The sequence below is a fragment of the Enhydra lutris genome, unplaced genomic scaffold (genome assembly GCF_002288905.1).
Source record: "Enhydra lutris kenyoni isolate GAN:26980312 unplaced genomic scaffold, ASM228890v2 scaffoldscaffold54, whole genome shotgun sequence".
Taxonomy (NCBI): Eukaryota; Metazoa; Chordata; class Mammalia; order Carnivora; family Mustelidae; genus Enhydra; species Enhydra lutris.
In genome coordinates this window covers 9,883,039-9,905,502 of record NW_019154138.1, presented here as the reverse complement: position 1 = coordinate 9,905,502, position 22,464 = coordinate 9,883,039, and the positions used below count along the sequence as shown (strand labels likewise).

Here is a 22,464-nt window from a genome sequence, read left to right as displayed (position 1 = left end):
AAGGGTCAGGTAGGCAGGCTTTGGTTGCCAGCTCTGCCAATCACCAGCAGTGTGACCTCGGGCCAGGCACTTAATCTCCCTGAGTCCATTTCATCACCCATAAACTGGGTCTAAAATTACCCACCTCATGGTGTCTGCAAAGTGTTTAATACATTGTCTTGCACTTAAAAAATAGAAAGTGTTAGGGTGCCTGGCTGCCTCAGCCAGAAGAGCATGTGACTCTTGATCTTGGTTGGGGTCCTGAGTTCGAGCCCCGTGTTGGGCATAGAGATTAATTAAAAATAAATAAATTAATTTTAAAAAGTATATCCTGAGTCAGGCTTGTTAATGCTCAACTACTCCGCATTTCCTTTATTCTTGGGCACCCATTTTTAGGTCTGTGGAATCAGGATTAAGTGTACAATTGGTGAGCAAGAACCTAATTCCATTGCTGGTGTGGGTTACCATTTATGGTGTCTTGGACTTGAGGAACATGGTCTAGGTGTGCCCACATTCTCACCTTCTGCTTTCCAGTTCAAACCAACTGGGCCTGCCTTCCTCCTCCTGGACTGGAAACATCTCCCAGGCAGGGATGGCATCTGGTCTGTGTCCTTCCTGCACCCAGCATGGGTCCGGGTAAGTCTCAAATGTCTGCAGGGCCAAACTCCCAGAGGGCCTTGCCCATTCATTTAGCATCAAGGAGGCAGGGCCAGGAAACCCCCCCCCCCCAGGCACCTGCTTCCATCTGGTACACTGAGGTATGCTCTCCTGCAGTCCCCAGCCCCACAAAGGCCAGGACTCTGGCATCCCTGCTGTGATGGGGGTCTTGGGCAAATCTATCTCTTCTCTGAGCTGTCATGTTGGAGGAGGCACTCAGGTTTGCAGAATGGGGCTCTGACATCCCCAAGAGGTTCTGCCAGGGGCTTCCCGAGGTTCAGGCCAGGGGGACTGCTTGCTGGGTTTGGAAGGAAGAGTTTCTTTCCTCATGAAATGGCAGGAGGATGAGTACCTTCTCGAAAGGCCCCCAGGGAGGAAGGGGCTCTGTTGTTTACCACTCTCCGTGCTCCCGCTCGTCCCCATGCTCCCACTCTGTTGTCAGCATATCCCACAATTGAGGACAGAGAGACAGATGCCATGGTCCCTCACCTCAATATGAGGATAGTAACCATCACCTCCATCCTGAAAAGAAATTAAAATCAGCCTAGAGTCTGTAGGGCAGGCTCTGTCCACATTATCAGACAATAGTGACACAGCTTATCTCCTTGTTTCTTACCCAAGTTTGAACAAAAGACCGCCCATTCTGGGAAATGATTTATCCCACGATATCGATCGCAGACTGTATGTGAACACTGTGTCAAGTGTTGGGACTTGCTTTGAGTCCTGAGTTCTGGATGTGGCTGAAGTGAACTCCTTCCTGATCTCGGCCTCGGTTTTCCTATCTGGGATATAGGATACCATTCGTTCTGGTCACTTTTCAGAGTAGTTGTGGGGGATGAGGCGTGGAGGAGATGAGTCACATGGCAACATGTTCTGACCAGTGTAACATAGGGGCCAGAAATAAGAGGCTGGTATTATTCTTTAAATTCCTTCTACCTGAGACCCGGCTTGCATGTAGTAGGTGCTCAGTAATTTTTAGTGGAAGAAGATGGGGAGAATGTAAGTCAAGGGTTTCCTAACCTTTGTGGGCACTGACTCTCCCAAGAATCAGATGAAAACAAGGAGCCTCTCCATGGGAAAATATATATGTGGGGGGACATGCAGTTTTGCTTGTGATTTCAGAAGGTTCAAGGATCCCTGAGGCCCCAGGTCCTAGTAGCAGGGGTCTTTTCAAATAGTCTTAGAGCTTGGTGGCTATTTACCCAGATTGGGACCTGTCCTTGCAAACTGCCCACAAGTGGGATGCGAGTGGGGTATTTGGAAGGTCTGCGAGCTATGCATTGGTCCTGGCTCTCCCTAGCCACACCAGAAATACGCTTCCTTAGCTTTTGATATTCCATATCTGGCCCAGGACAGCCCATGACTCTCCCTAGGATGTCATGCCTTCCTCTCTGTAGTTTGGTGGACAGATCTGAGGGCTAGTCCTGAAGCTATATGGATAGAGTAGGTGACTCTCGCTCCATGCTTGGAGGCTGCCTCTAGCCCCTGGAGCCTGCTGGGCCCGGGGAAGCCCCCTAGAGTATACAGATATGGTGAAGCTTCTGAGAGCAGTATCGAAAAACCCCGTTCAAACCTCCTTTTGTCTCTTTGGGGCCCAAGTTCAAAGTCTGAGGTGAAGGGGGCTCAGTTGTGGGGCTGCAATCAGGGGGCAGGGGCACAGGGAAAACCCAATTCCCAGGCTGCCCCTACACCTCACTCCCAGCTGACCCAGTTTAGACCCCCAACTCTTTACTTGTGGTCATAAGACATTTTTCTCCGCCCCCCACCAGTCCTCCAGGAGTTGGCGGGGCAGGTAAAGGTAAGACAGTGTCTCCTGAGGTTCTGAGCCCTCTCCTGGTCCCTGCAAAGAGCATGCGCTCACACACACACACACACACACACACACACACACAGAGGCCTGGTTTATTACTATTGGGTTTATTTCCACTCAGGCTGAACATTAAGGGAGGTGGTGGTACCACAAAACACCCTGTATCCAGCTGGAGAACCTGAGTGGCATAGCCCAGCAGCCTGGGGCTCGGCTTCCTTTTCACAGATTAATGCCAGGGGGTCAGGTAGTTGACACGACTGTGGAGAGAAACAGAGTGAGGCAGAGACCTCCAGGGTGACCTGGGGAAAACCAAGCGATCCTTCTGTACACCTGCCCCACAAACCCATCTTGCTATCCTCAAGGCTTTGAAAACACAACTTCTATCCTGTCTATGGCTCCGGAGCCTTCAATGGCTCCCTAGTTCCTTTTGTTTATATATTTTCAGAGACTCTGCTTGACTTTCAAGCCACCCCCTCTTCCAGTTCATTTCATCTTTTTTTCTCATTGATTCCCCAGTCCTGCACTGTTTTACTCATTTTTCAAGCATTTAGTGCACCTACCCTGGCAGGCATTATATGGTAGGAAAATATTAGGAAGAATACCCCTGTGTGTGCACAGGGCAGGTGGGAGAAGGCAAACCTTCCCTTGATAATTATATTACAATAGGTTCTGGACTATCAGATAGGGATGCAGTTGTGGTGACCAGCCTGAGGAGGTTTGAACTGGAGGGGAGAGGCAGAGGGTCAGGGAAGAAGACTTCAAAGAGGATGGGACACCTAGGCTGGGCTTTCAAGGTGAGGAGGAATTTTCCAGAAGGAAGGAAGGATTGCCTAGGCCCTGAAACAGCACCGATAAAGGTGTGGCTTGGTTGTGCTGGTGATTTCGGGGGACACCCTGGAGTGTGGTACTGCTGCTGTGGAGGGAAGGGGGATATGGCCAAATGATGTTTGAGTACCATACACCTTGTACCTTCCCACTGGAACACAAGCCTCAGCCCTTCCGACCTATCTGCATCCCCTATCCCAGAAGGCAAACTCTCTGTTCTCTCCATCGGCCCCTGCTCTCCTCCCTGGTGAGCTTTCCTCCTTTTGGCCTAGTCTGAGCCAAATTGGGTGGGACACTAACTCTGCTCCCCCCCAACTCCCAGTAGGGTGCACTTTCGCCTGGGGTGGATCTCTCTGGAGGGAAGCAGCTCGGCCCCCTGGATGTCACTTAGGAGGTACCAATCCCTTGGTGCCAGGCGGGGTAGAGAGGGGTCTGAGAGTCTCCTGAGCCCACAGTGGCCGGGTGTGGAGCAGGAGCAGGGTCGTTCCCCTACCTGTAGATTGAACCAAAGCGTCGGAAAGCATTCCTGTGAAAAAGGGATGAGGAAGGTGAGCCCAAGGTGGGGAAGGTCGACCCTCTCGGGAACCTCACTCCCATCTCGGGAGGCACCATCCCACCAGAAGGATGACATTCCATCCTGGTCCCACCTAAGGCCTCCCCTCGGAAAGGTGGGGCTGTCAGGGACTGGAGGACAGGACCCTCTGTTTGATTAAACAACTATTCATTCTGAAACGTCAATTTCCTTGTGATGTACTGGAACCTGGCAGTTCTCCCGGGACTCACACTTTCTTTTCTTTCTTTCTTTCTTTTTTTTTTTTTTTAAATTAAAGATTTTGTTTATTGACAGAGAGAGATCACAAGTAGACGAGAGGCAGGCAGAGAGAGAGGGGGAAGCAGGCTCCCTGCTGAGCAGAAAGCTCGATACAGGGCTCTATCCCAGAACACTGAGATCATGACCTGAGCTGAAGGTAGAGGCTTAACCCAAGGAGCCACCCAGGCGCCCCGGACTCACACTTTCAAGAGTCACTGAAGGTGCTCCGAGGAAAGTGACCAAGACCCCATCCTCCCTCTTCCAGGTATGGGGGCCCCGGAGGCCTGTGGCGTCACTTACAAGGAGTCGAAAGGCAGGGGCTTCTGTCCATAGCGGTCCAGGCTGGGGTTCTGGTTGAGACAGTACTGGTCCGGGCCAGAGGAATGGGGGGGTCCGTGAGCCGAGGGGAACACTGACCCCTTCCCCCGCCCCCCACAGCGCTCTCTGCCAGAGATCTTGTTCCTGGGGACTGGGAAACCCTGCTCTGACCGTCCTTTCCCCCACCTCACCCTACCCCAACCACTTGTTAGTCAATCCTCCCGGACCGCCTGGTCCCCAGGGACAGGTCAGCGCGCAGCCCTCCTTACCCGCCAATTCTGAGTCACCTCCGGCTTCAAGTACCGCACAGCATATCCACTGAAACTCTCAACTGTGGAGACACCACCCTTCTCCAGCCCCCAGCCCTCCCCGAACAAGCCCCGCCCCTGCTCTTACCTGAGCCCCGCCCCTGGATCCAACACGCCCACACCTGTTGGGTGAGCCAGTCCCGCCTCTAGATCCGGCTCCCAGAGTCCCAGTCCGCGGCACGCTCAGCCTCCTCCCCAATGGCTCCCTCTGGCCGGGATCTGGCCCCTGCCCCCTCCCCAAGAAGAGCCCCACCTCTTTTTCCCTTAGCCCTTTCGGTCCTGCCCGCTCTAAGTGCCCCAGAAGCTTCTCAGCTTCCCCGCCGTCTTTGCCCCAGTCCGTCCGATGCCCCCTGCCCGCACTTTGTGCTCCGGCCTCTCCCACCCTGGGGCATCCTCCGCGCCGGGTAGACTGACCCCTCTTGCTCGGGCAGGGCAGCTTGAACTCGCCGGCGGAGGATACGAAGCGGGACCAGTCCTCAATGGCGCGCGTGAAGCAGGGCCAGTCGACCCGCTTGATGCCCGGCACGATGGGTACCAGCTTTCCCTCGCGGCACCTGTTGCGGAGTCTCTGGCCGGTCGCCGTGACGTCCTGCCAGCGGGATGGGAGTCAGAACCGCAGTGGTATTTGCAGAAGCCTAGGGTTTCGACCCAGACCATCCCATAGCCGGGGGCTGACAACTTGACTCCTCCGACCCAGGTTCCTGCCGAGAACCTGAAGCCCTTTATAGGACATCAGAAGGACGCAGGGGCCCAAGCAGGCAGGTGAAGAACCCCAGGTACTTGGGGCTGGGCACAGGCAGGACCTTCACACCCTCTCCCCTGAGCCAACCCAGGGCCAGATGTAAAGGACACTCACCAAGCACTGCAGGGGTTTGTTGGGGACACCCAAAAGTGTGAAGTAGGCATTGTCAAAGTCATCTGAAGAAGAGAGAGAGAGGGAGAAGAAGTGTCTCCCCCACTCAGGAGAACTTTGGCCCACACTGCTTTAAAAGTTCCTGGAAATATGTGACAACTTAAAAAAACCCAAGATAAAATAGATTTTTTTACTTTTACAGCAGGATAAACTTTAAGTAGATCAAAGATTTCAATGTAAGAAAAATGAAACCATAAAAGTACTAGAGGGAATCATGTAAGTTCCTTTGTAACCTTGGGGTGATGAAGGCCATACCAGCTCATTCACAGTCCGGTAGCCGAAAAGGGAAGATTGATGACTTTGGCTACATAAAAACAAACTTCTGCTTGGCAAAACTCACAGGAGTCAAAGGGCAAACGGGAAAAAAATATTTCCACTTATTTTAATGAGGTGCAATTTCCTTAAAGAGTTCCTAGAAATCAAGAGGAGAAAAGGAGAACGAGCGAGCCATTGCATAGGTAATTCACACACAAACACGAGGAATGCAGATGGTCCCTAAAACACATGAAAAGACACTCAGCCACGTTCACAATAAGATGAATGCATATTCAAACTACATTAAGATGCCAATAGTTGCCTATCAGATTGGAAACTGTCCAAAAGTTAGTGCGGTTATTGGAAACAGGGCCGCTGCCGTAACATTGCCAGAGGGGGTATAAATTGATTCCAGCCTATGGAAAGCAATTGGCATTATCTACCAGAAGTATAAATACACATACCTTCGGATTCTCCAGTCCTACTTCTGGGAATTTATCCCATATGACAGGTGTACAACCAGGAAATAGATGGGCAAAAGATCTACCCATTTCAGCATTATTGGTAGCAGAGAATGACAGAGCAGCTCAAGGGTCTGTCATTAGAAAGGACCCATTAAAAACGCTCTGATACATCTTCACTAGGAAGCTACTTAAAAGAGAGGAAATTCTCCATACGAAACCTCCAAGGTTCACAAGGGTATATGCTGTACACTACCTTTTGCTTTATCGCCTAAAACAGGTGATTGGAGGCAGAGAAGAATATATTCAGGTCACCACCGTGACCAAGTCATCACACTTCACATCACGACAGCGGGATAATAACATTATGAATCTCCCGCTCAAGTATTAGAGCAAACGTGGCATGCATCCCCCATGCAAGATTCTGGTCAGCAACACGTTACCTGGCTAACCAAGCCTCTACATCTAGTTTCTAGTTCGCAGAAAACAATTAAGGTAAACAACGTTGTAAGGAAATGATCACTCAGATTCACAACGTGGGACTGTCCACAACGTAACTATTTTGAACTTTAAAAAGTTGAGGGCGCCTGGGTGGCTCAGTGGATTAAGCCTCTGCCTTCGGCTCAGGTCATGATCTCAGGGTCCTGGAATCGAGTCCCGCATCGGGCTCTCTGCTTGGCGGGGAGCCTGCTTCTTCCTCTCTCTCTCTCTCTGCCTGCCTCTCTGCCTACTTGTGATCTCTCTCTGTCAAATGAATAAATAAATTCTTTAAAAAAAAAAGTTGATAATAGGGGAAAATGGAAAGTGGGAGGACTATTTCAGACTAAAACAAGACACATAGCAACCAGCTGGGATGCGCAATCCTAGACTGCAGTCTGGTTCCGGAAGGATCTTAAAGCTATGAGACATCTTTACGGATCACTTGGGACATTTTTTTTTTTAAGTTTTTTATTTATTTGACAGAGAGATAGAGAGAGCACAAGTAAGCAGAGTGGCAGGCAGAGGGGGAGAGAGAAGCAGGCTCACCGTTGAGCAGGGAGCCGGATGTGGGGCTCCATCCCACGATCATGGAATCATGACCTGAGCCAAAGGCGGAGGCTTAACTACTGAGCCACCCAGGCACCCCATGGGACATTTCAATATGGACCGAAGAGTAGGTGTTATGGAACTATTGTTCACTTTTCTAGATGTGATGGTGGTATTGTATCATACAGGAGGTTGTTGTCCCTGGGAACTGCTTGCTGTAGTGTGTGTGAGCATGTGAGTGTGTGTGTGTATGTGTGTGTTAGAGAGAGAATAATCAGGTATGGTAATGGATTAGCTGAAGCAGTTGGAAGGCACGGGTGTCCACAGTATATCCTTTCAACTTTTCTTTATGTTTGAATATCTTCATAACAAAAGGTTGGGGAGTAAAGAATGTTATGTTTGTATTTGCATTAGTAAACAGTGGAAGGATACGTTGGAAACTGGCAGGTTACCTGTAAGTCAGCGGAGGGTGGGGAGATATTAAGATGTACATTGGTATAGCATTTTGAATTTTGAACCCGTGACTCTACTGCTTTTATTACATAAGGCATATGCCTGCAGTAAAATACATATCTAAATCAAGAGCTTTCTCTAAAGATCTAGATTCCTGGCTTCCAAGAGAACCCAGGAAATTGGAAGAAGCGTGCTAAGCCTTCCCACGCCGCAGTTAGCTGGGGCCCCATGGCTGGAGGCTCCCCCTTAGAGGGCCAGGCGTAGGGGCTCCACTTCACCTGTCATCCCTCCCTCCTCACTGCTTCCCTACCCACCTCCAGCATTTCCCATCTAGGCCCTTTAGGGCTCTGTGTGAGACCTCTGGAGATCTCCATGCCATCCCTGACACCCTCACCCTACTTGTCACCCAAGCTGGAACCTGGGTCTCGTTCCATACTTTCCACTCTTGCCCCTCACCCACACCAGTACCAAATCCTGTTCCTTCCTCTCCTAAATACCTTCCCAAACCCTCTCTAGTGGCCAAAACACAGTTATTCCTTCCTGAAGACTGTGGTCCCTCCCAGTGTCATATCCCCCAGCTCCCATTCACCTCTGGTCCCTCTGAGCCATCCTCCATCCCCTCCACCGCCCCAGGATGCACAGACCTCTTTTCTGCTTCAAGTCTTCAGAGGGTCCCCTTTGCCTCCAAAGCTCCCTGATCTTAGCAGCAGTGTCCTTGTCCCCAGCCCCGGCTCCTGCTGCTGCCCCAGCCTTGTCCTTCAGCCCAGCCAAACCCCTTGAGTTCCCCCAACACCTGAGGCAGTAGTTCCCCTCCAGCCCCCTGTGCATGCTGACCCCTCTGTTTCCCTCCCTCTGGGGCAGCATCAGGCACAAAGTAAGAACTTAATACCTGTGCTGAAATGAAGGTGTATTCATTCATTCATTCATTCATTCATTCATACATTCATTCACAGATACCCCCACTTCCACACCCAACCTTTTCAATGGATGAAGGGCTATTCCTTGGGTGCATTCGGCCTCTTCAGCCCAAAGATTCTCCTGTCCACACTCTCAAGTGTGAGGAGGGTCTTTCTCTTCCTTTTCCGCATGGAGAGCAGACGGGGCCGAAGCTGTCACTTTACGATATCCTACTACCCCGACGGCTGACTTCTGCACACTTCTCTCTCTGTGAGTAACCACCGATACCGATACCTTAATCTTAAGCACATACTCTGGCCTCCGCACGTCTCTAAGTGCTTCTCTTAGCTTGTCATTTATTTATATAAATTCAATTAATTAACAGAGTGTATTATTAGTTTCTGAGGTAGAGTTCGGTGATTCGTTGGGTGTAGGTAACACCCAGTGCTCATCCCATCCCATGCCCTCCTTCATGCCCGTCACTCAGTGACCCCATCCCTCTACCCCCTTCTCCTCCAGCCCCCCTCAGGTTGTTTCCTATGACTAAGGGTCTCTTACAGTTTGCTTCCCTCTCTGATTTCATCTCGTTTTCTTTTTCCCTCCCTTCCCTGATTCTCCCAGCTGGTTTTAATCTCACCATAATAAGAGGGAGGCCCTGTTATCTCATTTTCCTGATAAGGAAGCAGGGCTGAGACCTGGGCGGGTATGCCCGGCCCCTCCAGCTCTCCTGGAATCCACGCCCTGGCTCCCCCACCCCCACCTCTTGCCCAGCCCCAGGCCCAGGGAGGGCCAGGTGGCCAGCGGCAGCCAGATGGCCCGACCTCTGCGGCAGTAGGTGGAGCACCGACAGTGCTCGTCGGAAAGGCAGGCCTTGACCGAGTCCATGTCCATGCGGCGCAGGCTGGGCAGGGCGGGGTGGTAGAGCTGCTGCTTCACCCCGGCCAGCGCGTTGCGCCGCCGCTCCACCGGCAGCAGGATGGCGGGGGACGCGTACACGTGCGTGGAGCCGTCGTCCCAGGGCACCAGGTCGATGATGCGGGCCATGGCTGGGGAGCAGAGACACCCCGACCCAACACTCTTCTATGGAGTGACACGACCTTGGCCGCTGCCGATTTCTCTACTCGCCCAACACTCCTCCCCAGAGCTGGGGACTCCCCCTGCGGAGTCAGGGACATTCAGACTCACCTCCCCGCCCCCTGCACACATGTGATTGGCTAAGGGCTCTGACAGGTCAGGACAGGGTGTGCAGGGCCGGAACAGCCTAAAAGCAGACGCATGGGAGTCTATTCTTAAATCGTGATCGGGAAGCAGCCCCGGCAAGTGGGTTCAGAATTTAGCTCCGTTTGCCTCTGAGTAGCTAATTATGGACTTCTGGCCTTAGGGAAAGTATCTGGCATTTACTCAAAATTCTACAGGGAGACATAGGGTAGTTTTAAATAAGGGGCGAGGCATGAGAGATATGAAGTAGGAAAGCATTCCTGGTTGCTCCTTGCCTCCCTTTAAAGAGTGGCTATTCCCACGGCTTGTCCGTCATTGAAACTTGAGTGAGAATTTGTGGAGTCGGCTTGCTTCATGCCTGACCCAGTTGGTGCGGGAGGTGGAGGTGAGTGGTAGGTGAGCAGGAGAAGCCGGGACCTTGGTTGGTGGAGGAGCAGGGAGAGAGCAAGGGGACTGGCCCTAGGGAAGCTGTCTCAGGGGGTGGACCTTCCCAGGGAGGGCAGGGAAGTGGGGCAGGGAGAAGAGGGGGGAAAGGACTCCTTGCTCCTGGACCCCCAACTGCAGCTACCTGGTCTGCAGGCACACAGGCCTGTGAGGCTTTCCTGCTCTCCTGACCACTCAGTGGGGAGAAGAGGCAGGGAGATGGGCTGGCCCCAGTGCCTTATACAGTAGGAGAATAAAGGAACATTCTGCAGAGAGACAACGCCCATTGCCGCCTGATTGTGAGGGCGCCCACTCCTCGGCAACGCTGGAGAGGAGCCAGATACCTGGGCTGTTGCTCACTGGCTCCCGCTTTCGGATTTCCTGAAGGTTGCCGTCTCCCAGGCCTTAGAACAAACCAGGCATGTTGAGAAATGTCAGATGGGAAGTGGAACCCCCTGGAGGTGGCCCTGCCAGGGCGAGCCAGGGCCTGCTGTGTGATCCTGGGCTAATCGCTGTCTCTCTCTGGGCCCCAAGGTTCTACATTGGGCGAGACCCTAGGCCCTGCCATGTTAGGCGACCAAGAGAAGAGGGCACTGCCCTGCCCCCCACCCCCAGCCCTTGGGTCTCCAGGGGGTGGCGATTAGCAGTGCCCAGTAGCCAGGGTCAGCATAAAGGGATCAGGGAGAGTGGTGGCCTCAGCAGGGGTAGGGATTAGCAGGTGATATTCTAGCCCTGGCCCCCTGCGGGCCTGCAGCCTCCCTCCCTCCTTTCCAGGAAAGAGAGGTCACAAGTGGCTAAGCCCAGCACCCGAAAGCCCCGGTGCCTGCCCACCACCCTGGTACCAGCCATTGGCGGCGGCAGGCCCCAGGTGGGGAGACCTGGGGAGAGTCTAATGCCTTTGCCTGTATTCGCATATATTCCACAGACCTCTGCCCAGGTGCGGAGATTCCTGGGTCCTGGCAGATGCCTCCTGGAAGGGTCATGTGGGGTCTGGCTCCCTCGTGGCTCCACCTTCAGGGCTCCCACCCTCCCCACCCTGCAGGCAGCATCCCCGAGCCCCACCCCTTAGAGAAAACTCTCCCACAGTCGCCTCTACCCACCACCCCACCCCTGATTGGTTGTTAATTTTTTTTTAAGTTATAAAATACAACGAAATGCAGCAAGTGCGTAAATATATAACGTAACTAATAATTTATGATGCGAGAGCCCACGATCTATTATTCAGGCCAAGACAACAGGTACTACTTTGCAAAAACTTTGCAGCTTCTTGAAACATGGCACATAAAATGACCACAGAACACAGCAATTTTACACTTAGGAATCTTCCCAAGCATATGGGAAATACAGATGACCACACAGAAGCTGGCATGAAAGTATTCACTGCAGCATGATTTCAGATAGCCGATGGGTGAGAACAGCCCAAGTGTCCGTTCCTACACTGTGGTATATCCCCACCAAGGAATATTCAGGAATTTAAAAGAAATGAAGTCCTAATACATGGTACCACATGGGTGATTCTCAAAAACACGGTAAATGAAAGAAATCAGACACAAAAACACTCCGTGTGTTGTATGAGCCATTTATAGAAAATGTCCAGAAGAGGCCCACTTAGGGGGATGGGAAGCAGATCGGTGGCTGTTCAGATCTGTGGCTGAGGATGGGGGTGACTCCCATCCAGCATGAAGGGTCTCATTAGGGCGATGGCAAGGTTCTAAGTCTGGGTGGTGCAAATTGCCTCGCTCAGTCAATTTCTTCCAAATGGGCGAATTTTATGGCATAGAAATTATACCTCAGTAAGTTGTTTTAAAAAACGGATTCCAGGGGCATCTGGGGGGCTCCGTCAGTTAAGTGTCTGCTTTTGACTCAGGTCATGATCCTGGGGTCCTGGGATCGAGCCCCACATCGGACTCCCTGCTTGGCGGGGAGCCTGCTTCTCCCTCTCCCACTTCCCCTGCTTGTGTTCCCTCTCTCGCTGTCTCTCTCTGTCAAATAAATAAATAAAATCTTAAAAAAGAATAAAATATTGATGTCAGCTAAAGCAAGCAAGAAGCAGGGAGGGCCCTGCCAGCCCCTAGAAGCTTCCCCAGCCCAACTTTGCACAGAGGTAACCGCTCTCTGGCTATAAGCCATCACTGCTTTTCTTGGTCGCTTTACATCTGTATTCGTAGCCGTAGACAAGACAGGCTAATTTTGCCGCTTCTGAGCTTCATCTATATGGCTCATCGGTGTCTTTTGAGTGTGGCTTCTTTACCTCCATATATTCGCACATGCGGGTCTTCCCAGCTGGCGTATGGCCAAAGTTTGTTCTCATTTCCCTTACCCTAGAGCACCTGCTCTCCCCCAGGCACATCCGACTGCCCATTCCCTAGGGTCTCTGCTACCTCCAGGTTGCTCAGCTCTGGGAGGGGGCCACAGGGCAAGTGCAGGGCCCCAAGGGATAACTGCTCCCCCAGCACCTCACTCCCTCACACGGGGACACAAAGGTGTTATTCTCCCGTCCATCACAGTGTGCCTTGGCCGAGGTGTGTGGTACACTGGGTCCCCTGGCAACCTGTGGTGCCCCAACCAGGGCCACTTGGGGCTCTTTCCCTGGGACCTGGATCCCTGCTGGCCCCTGGAGGGTTGCCGCTGGCTGCCTGGCTGTCCAGCTCCTGTCTTCCACCACCACCACCCCACCTCTGTCGGGCACCTACTAATCCTTTGCACACGGCCCACTGCTGCCTAATCCGCCCTGTGTCTGAGAGACCAGAGGCAAGTGGTGGGGAGAAGGCGATTCCTGGCTGGTGGTCAGCATCTGAGTGGGTAAGTTAGGATGGGGTCGCGGCTCAGAGGGACCTCTGGTGGGACCCCTATGCTCTCCTTCTACCAAGGCATTTAGAATAAGGCAAGTCTGGGAACCTGGAGCTTCCTCAAGGCAGATTGTGACATGCAGGTTCCAGGTCCCACAGAGGGTTGAGAGGAGCCTAGGAATCTTTGCTGTCACCAGCTTCCCAGAAGATTCTGAAAGGCTGGTGGTCCCAGCGCCATAGTTACCCTGGACTCTCAGCTCCCCCTTCCCACCTTTGCCTCCCTATCATTGTGGAGTGGGCAGGGACGTGCAGGTATGTTCATGAGGGAGGAAATGACTGGATCTGGGGGAAGGAGAAAAGTTGGGAGAGGGGAAGGCTTCCCTGGTCATTTCCAGAAGGTTCAGAAAACCAGAAGTGCTGCCCACTGGGAAAGGGTCTGCGGGACTGGCCTGCAGGGGTAGACGTGGGACATCTGGAGGCCAGCAGACCTGAGTGTGACTCAGCTTGGCTGCTTCCCAGCTGTGTGGTGTTGGGCAAGTCTTCCGATCCCTCTGTGCCTCTGTTTCCTTAGCTATAAAGTGGTAGCACTTACCTTCCTGAGGCTGCTGGAAGGTGGGAGAATGAGGTGAATGTGATCTGGGGTAGACGACACTTAGCTCCGTTTGGGATCACGGGGTTGCCTGGGGCTGTGGCATCCGCCATCCTAAACATATGATCTTGGGCTCTCCCCACCTGGGAAATCACTGTGTCTGCACCTCCATCCAGCAAGGAAATGGAAGGCCGGAGGGGTTCACGTCTGGCTCAGGTTCCCATTTTTGGACATGGAGTCAGGTATCTGATTTCCCATCTGGAGCTCTGCCCCTCACCACAGCCTCTCCCAAGAGAGCTGGGTGGCTGAGGCCGGAGCTGGGGCAGAAGTCAGGGCTGTGAGTAGAAGGGCAGGGAGCATGGCTGGGGGCAGTGGGGAGCTGGGCACTGGGGCAGGGATCCTGGGCCCTACGCCTGTCCTTTTCAGCGTGGGAGTAGGGTCCCTGGCAGAGGAGGGACAGAGAGGCACTCTGTCATATGGGGCATCACCTCAGAAGGGCCTTTTGAGGGTGGGAGTTCCCACATAGGAACCTGTGTGGCGCTCCCTGGGCCAGGCCAGCCCACAAGGATTTAGTTGTAAGGACGGAGGCCCCTCCGTCCCCAGAAGGGAAAAGATGCCAGAGACTGGACCCAAATAAGGTAGGACAGTACATCTTGAAAAGGGAATTTGTCACCTTAAACATTTTTACATCATGAAAATAGGTTCACGTTTATGTTAAAATATTTCCATTCGTATGCAATTCATAATATATCTTTAAAAATTTATATTGGGATCATGCTGAACATGATATTCTACAATTGGTGTTTTTGCTTGACACCAAATATGAGTCTCAGTCAACATTTATTAAGCTCCCAGTGTATGCCTGTCACATTTGTATCTGTTTATTTTATCCTCACAATCCTCTCCACAAGATAGGTTCTGTAACATGCCCATTTGATAGATAAGCACACTGAGGCACAGAGAGTTTAATTAATTTGGTCATGACTGGAGTCCAGATCATGTACATCTTTCCATATTAGTTCAAATAGAGCCACTTTTTTTTAATGGCTCCATAATATTCCATTATTGGATGTATTATAATTTATTTAATACGTGTCTCTCTTATAGATGAACATTCAGGTATTTTCCAATAACCAGGGTCCTACTCATGAATACTTGGATTTTTTTTCATCTTTTGTTGTAACACTGTGGTGACCAACCTCTTTATACACATGTTTTTGGCTTGAGTATTTTTCTTTTCTTTCCTTTTTTTTTTTTTTTTTTTTTTTGCCTGAGTATTTCTATCAGGTGAGTACCTGGAGGTATAATTTGTGGAAATGTTTTGAAAGATGAATGAGAGAAAGGAAATGTGTGGCCCACAAGAGCGGTCCCAAGTGGTGGGAGCCATGGTGGGCACTGTGAGGGTGCCTAAGGACCCATCTCCTGCAGGTGTCAGGATGTTGAGCTGGGTCCAGAGGGTGCTGCCTCAGCCCCCAGGGACCCCTCAGAAGACCAAGTTGGAGGAAGAGGAGGGGGCAGAACCAGAGCCAGAGGTGGAGCCGGAACCAGGGCCAGAACCTGAAACAGCCCCGGCGGAGGCTGAGCAAGGGGCTGAATCCTCGGTGAGACATGGAGGCTGAGCAAGGGCTGCTGGGCTCGCGGCTCAGGGGATCCCCACCGTGGGTCAGCCGCCCTGCAGGGACCTTCCATTGTGGGGGGGAACTCGAGCGCATCCAAACTTGCCAGTTCTGCCTCCCATCCATCAGGATCCTGATGACCACGAGTCCAGAAGCTCAGTGACACAGATTTGACTTAGCTTCTAACTGATGCCAGGCCTGTGCGCTGTGCAGGGAGCCTGATGAGGAATAAGGCATCGCCCCCCAGGGGCTTAGTAGACAAGTACCAGCCAGGTCATTCTAACAGCAGACAGAGGTGATAAGGAAATGCCAGGGCGTCCAGCGCTGGGCTCAGCTCTCCCCTCCCAGGAGGGCCAAGCAAGTGTATCAGGCAGAACTACGGGAGCTCAGAAGAGGGAGAGAATCATCTTAAATTTGGAGAGTGGAAGCTGGTGGGGGAGTGCCTCCCAGACACGGTGGGCTGGGCCCAGTGTGACTGGAGATGAAGAGGGTGGAGTGTCCCTGGCAGAGGAAGGGTGAGTCCTGGGAAGTGCAGGGCATGTTCAGGAAACAGTGACTACCCTGGGATAGGGTTTGTGCACATAGTATTCCCATGTGCACGTGTGTACACACATGTGCGTGCCCTGTTTCCTTAATGGGATACCTGCACATACATAAGCATTAGCAAGCCGTGTGCACGCAAACGTGTACATATTTGTGTGCACATAATACACATGTACACATGCGCATACATGCATCGGTGTTCCTGTAGTTTCATGTGCACGTGGGGCAGGCTGTAAGCGTGTAAGTGTGTGTATGCAAACGTTTCTGAGTCTGTGAATGTATTCCTATGTTTGCGCACATGTCTGTGTATCTGTGCATGTATGTATGTACCGACAGGTTTATATGTATCTGCATGTCTGTGCATGTACATATTTTGTACGTCTGTGCATGCCTGTTCACATATGCGTGTTCAGATGCAGACCTTTGTGTGTGCAGGTGTACATGTGTATGTATGTTCATCTATATGTGTTTGTGTTAATACACACGTGAAAGGATGTGCTCATGAAGACATGTCTGTGTCAGTGCATGTGTGTGTATAAGCCCATGTCTATGTGACTGAGCGTACATATATGTACTTGTGTATACACACAAATATCTGTTTCTGTGTGTATATGCAAATATCTGTGTGTGCACATGATCACACTTGTGTGTCTGTGTCTGATACTTGCAGATATCTACACATGTGTGCACCTGCATACCTGCACACATATATATGAATAGGTTTGCATGTGCCTGTTTGCACACACCTGTGTGGTGAGGAATGCATGCACATGCGAGTGCAAATGCACGTGTGCGGACACATGCACGTGCAGGCAGATAAACTTGTTTTTGTGTCTGTTCACGTGTGTCTACACCCTGTGTTACTGCCTGTATACACGCATGTGCTCATGTACGCATGCCTCTGCACATATGTGGAGATTTACGGGAGCTCATACATTTACATGTCACGGTGAGCACGCCCGTGTCAGCGTCTCTGCGTGCGCGCTCAGGTTCGCCTGTACACGTGAGTGCGCGTGCGCAGCCGTAGGTGCAGCAGCCATGGAAGCAGATAAGAGGTTTTGGCAGGTGCTGAATGCCCCCGGGGGCTGGGGGGGTGTAGTGGAAGGTTTGGTGCGAAGGAGGAAGAGAGCTTTGGCCGTGGGCTAGATTTGAGGGGTCTGCTCAGCTCCCCCCACCTCAGTTTGTACCAGCCCTCCTCCCTGTTCGGCCGCTGGAGTGGGGCGGTTTCCTGAGGGATGTGGAAGGCCCCGGGGTGCTACCCTGATGGGGGGCGCGGTGAGGGCCCCACCTGGGATGGAGGCCCCTTGGGGTTCTGGGTAGGGAGTGTACCAAGCTGAAGCTGACAGGATTTACTGGGACGATTGTGAGAACAGAGCGGCTTGGTCCTGTGGGGTGAGGGAGTCCCTTGCGGGTGGGTCAGGGGCTGCCCCAGTTTGAACCAGGCTGGTCTCACTGAGGGCTTACATGGTCCTGTCTGAACCTTCCAGCCACCTGAGGAGCCTTTGGGGGTAGAGGAATTGGCTGTAGCTGACCCAGGCCCTGAGGGTGAGTGCTGGAAGCCCCGGTCAGTGGGCGGGACAGCCGGGAGGAGTGTGTTCCCCCTCTGGACCTTGCCCCATCCACAGGCTGGCGGGCCCATTTCACAGACTAAGCAACTGAGGCTCAGAGAAGTTGAGGGCTGGGCTGCTGGGGACCTTATAGCTGAGCTGAGCTGGAAGCCTGCCCTTCTGACTCCCTTGGGGCTCTCCCCTTTCCCCTGCCTCTGCCTTGACTTTGCTAGCAGGGTAGAAATGGACCACTCTGAAGCTCCAGATCTAAAGTATGAGGGACTCTTTTCCAGACATCCAGGAGGCTGCCCCTACTTCGCCTACATCCCTCCAGGCCCAGGTCACTGTGGTTCCTGAAGTGAACAGGTACCACACCGCCCTTCCTTCTCCTGGGGGCCAGCGCCTCACCGCCCCCCCAAAACTAGGGAGCCACTTGGGGGTGGGGGCCAGCCTTGCTCTCAGGTCTTAGTCATTCACAGGCAACTGCACAGAACATCCTGGAAACTGGCTGAAGGGAGCCTCAGGCAGAGGGCAGGGAGCTCCTGGGCCAGGTAGACAGTGAGACCAAGAGAAACAGTGAGAAGGGGCCAGAGTGTCCTCAGTGCTTGGGGGAAATGCATATGCAGTGCAGCCAGAGCTTCCCACTTTTCCTAACTGAGCCAGAAATCCAGACTTTTAGATGACGTCTCCAAGTTGGCTCATTTTAGACCATTAGCGCTTATCCAAGTGAGCCTACCTGTGGGGGGCTAGCCTCAGGCAGTGAGTCTGTGACCCTCCTGTTGAGGCTACCCAGCCTCAGCCACAAGGAAGCACCCCACAGGAAGCCCTCAACCCTCTGGAGCACAGGATGTGTGGCAGGTATAGGAGGGGACCCCTTGGAGCCAGGGTTAGGGGGAAAGCAGGATGACAGAACTTGGCTGCTCTGTACCCAGCATCTGATAGGGGTGGGCTCAGGATGGCCCTGGACATACCTGGTCTCGCCAAGGTGCAGTGTCCCCTATTTTCCAAGCTGGACACAAGACTCGGGGAAGGTGGCATATCTGAAGTCTCAGAGTTGGGAGATAGGCTTTTGGGATTCAAACTGAGTTCTTTAAGACACTGTGGAGGGCCCCTCGGACCAGGGAGGGGCTGTGGGCCTGGCGGGTAGGTCTGTATCTCTGTCCCTCAGCAGTTCCAGCAGCTCTGTGCTGAGCTGGCTCAAGAAGGGCATGGAGAAGGTTGTCCCACAGCCGGTCCCCAGTGGTGGGCCCGTCCAGAGCGTTGCTGCTGGCCCAGAGGGTCCTAGTCAGGTACTTCTGGGGCCGGGAGCTGAGGTGGGTGGGGTGGGAGGCCGTTGCATCTGGGCTCTCTGTCCTCATCTGTCCATCTGTCCTGGCAGGCAGGAGCACAGACATCCGGGCAGTGCAACACTGGGGGCTCAGGTAAGGCCAGGAGGTGGGATGGCTCTTCGGGGATGGGACTAGGGGAGCCTGGTGTGGGCCCTGCCCCTGCAGAAAGCCCACAGGTGGGGGACCCTCAGCAGATTGGCCCCAGATTTGAGCCTGGGTTTGAGTGAGGCTGACCTGAGAAGGGGGTCTGAGTGGGCCTCTTGCTGCTGACCACCTTCCTTTCTTCTGCAGATGGACTCATGGAGGCCCCTGGGGCCCAGGACACCAGGTGAGTCCCCATCCCTGAGCACTGGTTTGGGAGCCCCTGAGCCTCATGTGTAATGTGTGAAGTGGGAGGAGCCGTGTGTGCAGAGCTGAGGGTCTTGGGTTCAGAAGCAGGGTCCACTACCACCTCAGTGTGTGATGTTGGACTTGCCTCTCATCTCTTCTGGACCTCCCTTTTCTCATCCATAAAATGGAGCCAAAGGGCCCTGTGTTCCCCTGTGTTTATTGTCCTGATTTCTGGGGGATCCCCAGGTGAGGGGCCCTGGGGAAGAGGCAAGAATGGGTTCTCATAGATGGGCTGGTGTACATGGGTGTCGTGTGGAGCCCAAGGGCAAGGCTGGGGCCGCTGTGGGGGACACAGAGGTACCCAGGTTGGCCTCACAGTTGGCAATAGCTTTGGACTTCTCAGACTTGATCAAGGTGGGCAGCTGGCTCTCTTGTCAAGGACAATGGCCGGCTGGGTGAGGGCTATGTCAAACAGGGGAGCCCACGGCCTTCTCTATGCGGGTCCCTACTCAGCCCCTCTTGCCCGTGCCTTGGAGGAGTTCAGTCCCAGTGTGGACAGACCCTCTAATTTTTCAAGAGAAGCTAGAAATTTAGGTTTTTATGTAATCCTTAATTTTTAGCTGTTGCCAACTAATTGAAACTTTTTTGGGACCCTGTGGACCTCCCAAGTAAGCCTGAAGCCTCCAGTTCGCAATTTCTGCTGGAATCCCAGAGTCATGCATTCATCCTTATTCACCCCATTGATTCATTCATTCCTCCCCTTATTCATTTGTTAGACTGTTGGGTTCTTGAGGGCAGAGGCTTTTGTCTTATTGTTGTTGAACCCCCCTCCCCCTGCACCCAGCACCGTGCCTGCCATAAAGAGGGGACTCAGCACAGAGGGGATGAATGAATGAATGAACGTACTCCATTCATTCACTCTTTGTTCTAGTTCACAGGCTATTTCTTTTTGTCTCCTGGAAGCTGCCCAGCTCAGGTGTCCCCAGGGCCACTCTGCTGACTCACAAGACCAATAAAGCCATTTAGGATGAAGGTCCCTAGAGGGCTTGCCAGCTCTCTTTTGGGCCCAACCTGGGAGGATGCGTTCCCCTAGGAACAGGGAGCTTCCCTTCTTCCCAGATGGAGGGGCTGCCCCATGGAGGCCAGATAGATCTGGGACTCATTTGCCTCAGGACCAGCTATGTAATTTGTGGGGCCCAGTGCAAAATTAAAAGACAGGATTCCTTTAAAAAATTAGTAAGAGTTTGGGGCACCTGGGTGGCACAGTCGGTTGAGTGTCAGACTCTTGGTTTTGGCTCAGGTCATGATCTCTGGGTGGTGGGATCAAGCCCTGTGTCAGGCTCCACACTCGGAGGGGAGTCTGCTTGAGATTCTCTCTCCTGCCTCTGCCTCTCATGCTTGTGCACTTGCTCTCACTCTCTCTAAGATAAACAAATAAATAAATATTTTAAAGAATTTAAGTTTAAGATTGAGTTTAAGGTGGTGACAACAGCATGAAACTCAAACTAGGCCCTTGTAAGTATCGGCCCCTGTGTGACTGCACTGCTACCAGACCAGTGGAGCCAGACTTATCTGGGCCAGGCACAGGGACTTGCCATCCCCACCCCCCTCCCCCATGCTGCATTCAGGTTCCCAGGCAGCCCTTATTCCTCACCTGCTGCCCAGGTGGCCAGGGTTAGGCCTGTTGTTCCGGGCCTGGTCCAGGCATGGGTCAGAATTTGAGGCTGGTGGAAGTTCCCCGCTTAACCTAGGCCCTTCCAGAGTATCCAGGAGAGGGTCTCCATTGTGCACAGTGGGACCAGAGGTGAGGAAGGGCTGGTCGAAGCCTGGGACTCCAATAGACATTCAGGTCAGTGTGATTAGGCTGTTCCACTGACCTCTGGCCCCTTTGCAGGTCTGGACACTGGCTGCTCAGGTGGCTTGAGCAGAATCTGGAGAAAGTGCTGCCTCAGCCCCCCAAAACCTCCAAGGTAAGTCAATGAAAAGGGGGAGCAGGCAGATGACCACCTGGGAGGGTTTCTGGGGCCCCAGGAAGGACCCAGCAGGCTGTCTTCACCCTTGGGACACATAGAGGGGGTATTGTCCTCCCTGGAGGGTTCTGGATGGAAAGGAGTGACTGCAAAAGAGCAAGGGGGGTTCATAGGGAAGGATGGAGCCCCTTGCCCCACCTGCCCTAGGCACAGCTGGCCGGGGCGGGGGGAATGCACAGGGCTTGCTTTGTTCTATGCCCCCACTCCCTGTTTCTGCTCTAGGACTGGAGAGATGAGCCTGACGATGCTGCCTTGGGCCCAGGTACAGGGAGGGGATCTGGGATGGGCTACCCAGCATGGTCACAGGCTGGGCTGGGGTGCTGCTGGGGCCTGAGGGATCCTGGGGGAGGATCTTAGCCATCACCCAGGCTCTCCAGGAGTGGGCTGCTGTGGGGGGCCTCGGAACCCCTCCCCAGTCCAGGCTGGGAAGCCAGTGGGAAGGTCTTGCGAGCTCTCAGACAAGTCCCTTGAGCTCTCTGAGTCTTTGTTCCATGTCCGTTGGATGAGGGGGTAGTTGGAGTGGGCCCAAGGGATTCCCTACTCAGTCATGTTGGGGCCTTGCATCTGGCCCCCCAGTGCCCATGAGGGGTCACATGGAGCCCTGCCTTGTCGTTTTTAGATTCTTGCTCTCCCCACTGCGTGGAGAACCCAGAACCGACCTTGGAAACTGAGCCCATGCTGCAGGCCCCAGAGAGCCCCTGCATGCCCACGGCGGGCCCCCCGGAGCCCAAGGAGGAGCTGACCTCAGAGCCCCAGCCCAGCTCCCAGGCTTCCTCCCTGCTGTCCCCCAGCGACCCTGCCAGGTGAGTCCCCCAAATGCTGCACCTTTCCTGGGGAGCAGGACCAGTACGTTGCTCCAGACCCACACCCAACACTTTACCAAACTAGTTTTTTAAATTAAACATATCCCCCTGGGGGAAAATTTAAAGGGATTTCCAGCAGTCCTTCCCAGGGCAGCCCTGTCCACCACTGTCACCCAACACATTCTGCCTGCACACACAGGCCAGGGGGTCCAGTTCTCCTGTAGCTGAAAACGTACCAGACAACAGCAAAATCTATAGACTGCTCCACATGTCGTTTCTTTCACTGGAAAGTGTCTCTTAGAGGTGGTCTTGTGCACGTGGGCCTGCTTCGCTCTTTCAGCAGCCTCCAGGTGCCCCATCATATAGCTACACCAGCTTCGCTTTAGCCATTTGCTGGCCATTTAGGTTTGTTTCCACTCTTGCTGCACTCAGTGGCCTTGTACAAGCATCATTTGGCTCACCTGCAAGTCCATCTGTAGCTCAGTCCAAGGAACTGGAGCTGCTGAGCCTAAGGCTGCGTGCCTTAAAAATCGGG

The 22,464-nt window shown here is 53.1% G+C and overlaps 2 protein-coding genes across 2 annotated transcripts in view; one reads left to right on the top strand and one right to left on the bottom strand.

Annotated features, from left to right (window-relative positions):
• Positions 1–2,672: 2,672 nt before the first annotated feature.
• On the bottom strand, positions 2,673–10,499 carry LOC111157433 (testis, prostate and placenta expressed). The gene is made up of 8 exons (XM_022518831.1): positions 10,484–10,499; positions 9,535–9,759; positions 5,565–5,626; positions 5,123–5,297; positions 4,670–4,731; positions 4,383–4,447; positions 3,765–3,797; positions 2,673–2,703 (listed from the first exon to the last, which is right to left on the bottom strand). Exons 2-8 carry the CDS (start codon positions 9,755–9,757, stop codon positions 2,673–2,675), a joined length of 651 nt encoding a protein of 216 aa, XP_022374539.1. The 5' UTR covers positions 9,758–9,759; positions 10,484–10,499.
• A 4,669-nt stretch (positions 10,500–15,168) lies between these two features.
• Positions 15,169–22,464, top strand: part of LOC111157412 (cyclic nucleotide gated channel beta 1) — a 61,118-nt gene continuing 53,822 nt past the window's right edge. Inside the window, exons 1-9 of the mRNA XM_022518793.1 lie at positions 15,169–15,333; positions 17,379–17,436; positions 17,732–17,804; positions 18,607–18,727; positions 18,817–18,859; positions 19,058–19,094; positions 20,991–21,066; positions 21,349–21,382; positions 21,746–21,929. Coding sequence (XP_022374501.1) covers positions 15,169–15,333; positions 17,379–17,436; positions 17,732–17,804; positions 18,607–18,727; positions 18,817–18,859; positions 19,058–19,094; positions 20,991–21,066; positions 21,349–21,382; positions 21,746–21,929 — 791 coding nt within the window. The remainder of the gene's footprint in view (positions 15,334–17,378; positions 17,437–17,731; positions 17,805–18,606; positions 18,728–18,816; positions 18,860–19,057; positions 19,095–20,990; positions 21,067–21,348; positions 21,383–21,745; positions 21,930–22,464) is intronic.